This window comes from Etheostoma spectabile, chromosome 8 (assembly GCF_008692095.1).
Source record: "Etheostoma spectabile isolate EspeVRDwgs_2016 chromosome 8, UIUC_Espe_1.0, whole genome shotgun sequence".
Taxonomy (NCBI): domain Eukaryota; kingdom Metazoa; phylum Chordata; class Actinopteri; order Perciformes; family Percidae; genus Etheostoma; species Etheostoma spectabile.
This window is the reverse complement of record NC_045740.1, coordinates 540,008-545,241: the sequence shown is the minus strand read 5'-3', so window position 1 is coordinate 545,241 and position 5,234 is coordinate 540,008. Positions and strand designations below refer to the sequence as shown.

The 5,234-nt window shown below is 42.8% G+C and overlaps 1 protein-coding gene across 1 annotated transcript in view; it reads right to left on the bottom strand.

Moving 5' to 3' along the window:
- The window catches only part of wdr11 (WD repeat domain 11), a 56,106-nt gene that overhangs the window by 39,115 nt on the left and 11,757 nt on the right, over positions 1-5,234 (bottom strand). Inside the window, exons 6-8 of the mRNA XM_032523654.1 lie at positions 4,242-4,407; positions 1,491-1,593; positions 55-253 (exon numbers count right to left, since the gene is read on the bottom strand). Coding sequence (XP_032379545.1) covers positions 55-253; positions 1,491-1,593; positions 4,242-4,407 — 468 coding nt within the window. The remainder of the gene's footprint in view (positions 1-54; positions 254-1,490; positions 1,594-4,241; positions 4,408-5,234) is intronic.

Sequence of the window (5,234 nt, the reverse complement as noted above, 5' to 3'; positions counted from 1 at the left end):
GTGTGTGTGTGTGTGTGTGTGTGTGTGTGTGTGTGTGTCTGTGTGTGTGTCTACCTTGGATTGCCAACAGCCTTGCTGGCGTGGGCTTTGAGCTCCCACAGCATGGCTCTGCCGTCGCTGACCATAAGCGCAGCACTATTTTCATTGACGGGGCAGATAACCATGCGATATGGCCGCACTGTCTTGGTGACTCGGATGGCATCGCACTGAGAGCGCAGATCGTACATGAGCTCGTAGACATTCTGCTCGGGGTCTGAGGGAGAAGAGGAGGCATGGAGAAAGAAAAAAAAGAGAGAAATGGAAGGAGATGAGTGTTCAAAAGGTAGGGAGAGACCGTATGAAAGGGTGGGGGATTGGAAAAGGAATAATTGCGGGAGAACGGCATGGTGTCAGAGCAAATTGGTGAACACATGAATGGAAGGGGACAGAAATGAGAAGAGAAGGAGAAAATGTGCAAGACGACATTAAGTAGCGTTAACAATGAAAGGAAAGGAAGCAGAAAGAAGAAAGGAAGTAGATAAGAGCGGGAGAAAGTGTGATTGAGAGACCGGCAAAGACCATTTTTGAGTAAGTGTGAGAGGAAAGTAGAGAGATATGAGGAATGATTTAAGGAGATAAGAAAAGGAGACAGGAAATAAGTGAAAAAAATGACTCACAAAGGGAAATGGAAGGAAGAAAGAAAAATGAGCAGCATTGAAGAGATAGCAAGGAGAGTAAGTGAGGGGGAGGGAGAGAGAGAGAGAGAGAGAGAGATTCAGCGACAGTGGACTCCCATTGGCCTATAACACCAAACCAAAGATCAATGAGACTGTGAGAAGCTAAATGCACACTTAGAGAAAGCATAGAGAAAGGTTAGATGCTCTGGATGCAGTGCAGTCTGGGGGATATCTCCGGCGTGAGAGTGGTTTGTGAGTGAGTATATGTTATAAGATATATTCAATGTACTATATTCAACTGCTTGGCTGTGTAGCAATATATGGTGATTGTCCACACTCGCACTCATAAAAGCTATTCAAGCATTTCACAGAATGTTCTTTTGTTGAAACATGTATCTCACGTTCTCTTATGAACATGTATCTCACTAACCAAGGACGGAGGCCCAATCACACCACACACACACACACCCACACACACACACACACACACACACACACCACACACACCCACACACCCCACACACACACCACACACACACACCACACCACACACACCCACACACACACACACACTATGCTGTTTGTATCAACCTATAACCCAACACATGATGATTACACACTCCACACTATATTGTTTGTATCAACCTATAAATAAAGGAGCAAGGAATGCCTCGGCGCAACTCTCTTTTGGGTGTTCAGCCTAGCAGGTTGCCCTTTGACAAAGTAGCTTGGTTGTCCCGTGTCATCTCTTGAGCCATCTTAAAAGTGAAGAGAGAAATCTCTTCACAGTATAGTACAGCTAGCATGTGCTGTATGTGTGTGTATGGTTCATACCTGCGGATTCGTCTGGAGTGGTAGTGGTGCGACAAACTCGGAGGGTGATGCACCCGTTCTCATGGAGACAGTAGAGAGCGTCCCGCTGAGCGCAGGGAATCACCTAAACACCGAGAGAAATCAGGGAGACAGGTGATGATGTGTGTGTTCATGATAAAGTTGGCCAACTGTCTTCTGAAGACTTAGTGTTGAACAGGTGGTACTTAACACTGTATCAGTGTGTACGTGTGTCATCATGAAAATGACAAATAGTTGAAGTCTAATTGTTCTCATCACAGAGAGATACAATGAGGGCTGCAATTAACAACTGTTTTTATTATTATATATACACTAGTGTAGTGCTTGTTCAAAACACGCCATGCGGAAGTAGTTTTACCTCAGAAAAAAAACTTTTTGAGTAAGCCTACTTCTTCGTCCAGTGACATAAGGAATAGGGCGAAAAGTAAAGTAAGACAGTGTTTGCCTGGGCCCTGAAATCACTAAATCCACCCCTTAAAGGCATTTTAATGATTAGATATTAGATATTAGATATTAGACATCCGTAACGGTATTAGAAAATTACACAATTTGAGTGGCAAAGGAAGAGTGGCGCTGTTTCTGTAGGCTATCCGTTGTAACGTTGATGCCTCCAGCAGGAAACCTGAACTGCTGTTTATTCTTAGTCGTAAACACAAGTGAGACCACCTGTAAGGTATTTCTGCCTGACGCACATCCGCCAGTGCCTTTTAGTCGGGCTGCAGGGTCGTCAGCCGGGAGCCACCCTGATATAAAAGTATGGTACAAAGTGATAGTAGTACAAAGAGACTCAATTTACAATAATAAATTGACTAATTTTGCAAATTGGAGAAGTACGAACTGGGGAATGATTTAGCTTGAAAGGTTTTTAATCCATTGTCAACAAAGCTTCCAATTAATTTTCTGTTAATCAACTAATCGCTTAAGTGTTTTAGCTCTGGTTAGACTAAAAACAATATTAGTCCCATGTAATAATAAATGTATTCAGGCTCAATGCACAGTGGATAAAACAACCATATGGCATTCATTTTGAGATGCTTGTACAAGATCAGTTGCACTAAGCAACATCCTTAGGGTAAAAAAACCCCTTACTGTTATGTAGTTTTTTTTACATTTTGCATCTACTGTTATGTTATCTTAGTCTTTCGTATATTTAAACTCTTTGGATCTACACTCTCCCTACTTTGTTTTGCAACTGCTGCACAGCAATTCCCCTCGAAATAAATAAAGTTTTATCTTATCTCTTATCTTATGTTTTCACATTTTACACAGAGGAACAGATTTTGAGATGAAGAAAGAGTTCTCCATTGTTGTTCTTTCTCAACTAATCATTTTAAACCCAGACCCCCACCCTACTGACAGCATTAAATGTACAGCTACTGAACATGTAGCCGATAAATGAGCAACACTGTGTACATAGTGTTTGTGCTTAGTCTGACAGTGTGTGGTACATTGTGTCTATATTGCCTTGGCTCTTGAAGCTTCTACACTCCGGCCTAGACATTTGCCGAAGCTGTGTCATCGGTCATGCAAATTGGCTGTGTGACAAGCACTTTATAATACTTAGAGAAGGGAGGCACTGGCCGGACAGAGCCTGGGCGGCTGAGTAATACCCCCTCTACTCCTGCTGGGCCATTTTACTTACTTGACTACAAAGGCTTGTTCTCCACCTTTGTACTGTTTAACAATGGATACATTTATTAAAACAAGATCACAGACAACCCAAAATAAGTATGATCTATGGCAGTACAGGTAGAATAAAATATAGAACAGAACACAATTTCATGCACACAGAAGACTGTCAACAGACTGTAGTGATAAACTAGGGAACCGTAAATTGGTCCATGCATACAGGCATATGATTCAACGTTATATATTTCAATGGGCATATTATGGCTCAAATAGAGTAGAACCTCCACTGGGAAAACCACGAGATCAACTCAGTGAAATGACAAGTCCACCACAATGGTTATTTGTTCCCAGACAGACACAGAGTGAAAGCAGAGTGAACAGAGCGAGTTTAAGAGACAGATTCTATTCCATTACTGGCTCTGCAGCCGTGACAAATCCACCATCTAATACTCCCACAGCATTCATCAAATTCCAATTAGAAATCCAGACTCCAAAAGAAGGGAATTGAAACCTAAAGGTCACCGCGGCTGCTGAATGTGACGAAAAGAAAGGAACGAGAAGTCAGACAGAACGTAGGCTGGTGAGATTTTTTTGGAGGAAGCTAAAGACTACACGGCCCTGCTGTGCGGTCGTCGGACCTTGATGAGGTGAGCATTGAGAGGGAGGAAGAAAAGTAGAGAACTTTATCATTCACGGCAGGGGGAATTGGCTTCCTGAAAGAATCATCCATAAAAAAAAAGGTAGAGCCCTTAGAGTAATGCTACAAAAGTAGAAACCAGGTTCATTTGAGGGGAGGGAAAGATGTTGATGTAGGAAGCGTGTTAGAGGGGTGACAGCACAGCCATTCTTCATTTATCTCAACCAGACCAAGTGAAATGTCAGTGCAAACATTTTGCAGTTGATGTCTTTGCATGTAACTTCCAAAAGCACAGCCGGAATGTCTCCACATCAACTTCCAACCTATTTTAAAAAGGGCTGAGAGACATCTTCTTTCCACCAAAAACTAGGTCAACCCTTGTTAGACCTACACTTTCCACAATCTTTGACTTCATCAAGCTTTGCTGAGATCCTCATTAGGCACATTTTGCTGTGCATACAACTCACCTGAATGAAGGGCACCCCGGAGCGCTCGATGGCCACCACACCCACCGTCTGGCTGAGCTCCAGGTCCAGGATGAGGATCTCTCTGGGATAAAGCAGCAGCATGTGGTTCCTCTTGGATGGCAGGTAGGACAGCTGCAGACAGTCGTTCAACGTCACCGCCTCTGCACTACACCGCCACAAAGCAGAGGGAGAACGGGAATGCACACAACGTAGAAAAAAGAAATACCTGGCTGAAAAACTTGGCATGTACTGGTAATATGGCAACCTTATGCACATTAATTCATGTATCCCTACATTTGGCCACTGTTTTGCATACTTGTTTTTATCTCAATATATAGCACACAGGACACGTTTGAAGAGGTAAAAAGTGCATTTCAATGACTTGAAACAAAGGTCTAGATAACAGGATGTATTAGAGTCTTATTCAGCAGACACATGATGCAGTATAGTCTTGCATTGCCAGACCTTACCCTGCTGTAAGAACACAATATATATACATATAAATGCAACAACACTGGTGCAGTCAGTTAAACAAGTTAGTAATGGTGCTAACGCAAACCCATTTTAACGGCGTCAATTCTTTTCTCACGAGATTAACGTTCTTGGCCTAGCAAACTTTGTAGTTTTTTCACATTCTGTTGACAACATTAGAAAAACTAAACCACCACACGGATCTAGCTAGACCGGACACAAAACAACAGGCACGCCCCACACACTGGTTTGGGCTTGAGAGCGGGCCAAAGAGTAGTAACGTTACATTTTGAGTGGATGGCGAGCGCGAGACGCCAAAATGGACGCCAATAAGATTCCGAATGGAAAGTTTACTTTCTTAAAGTTGCCAAATGGTTCAATTGACAAGACCAAAGTGATCTGTGTGTTTGGTCATTGGGAACTGAGCTATCATCGCAGCACGTCCAGTCTGAAATACTGCTTGATGGCCGATTCTCCGCTCCCTTGTCAAAGTATTCTTTTTATTGATGGACAGTGTTACAC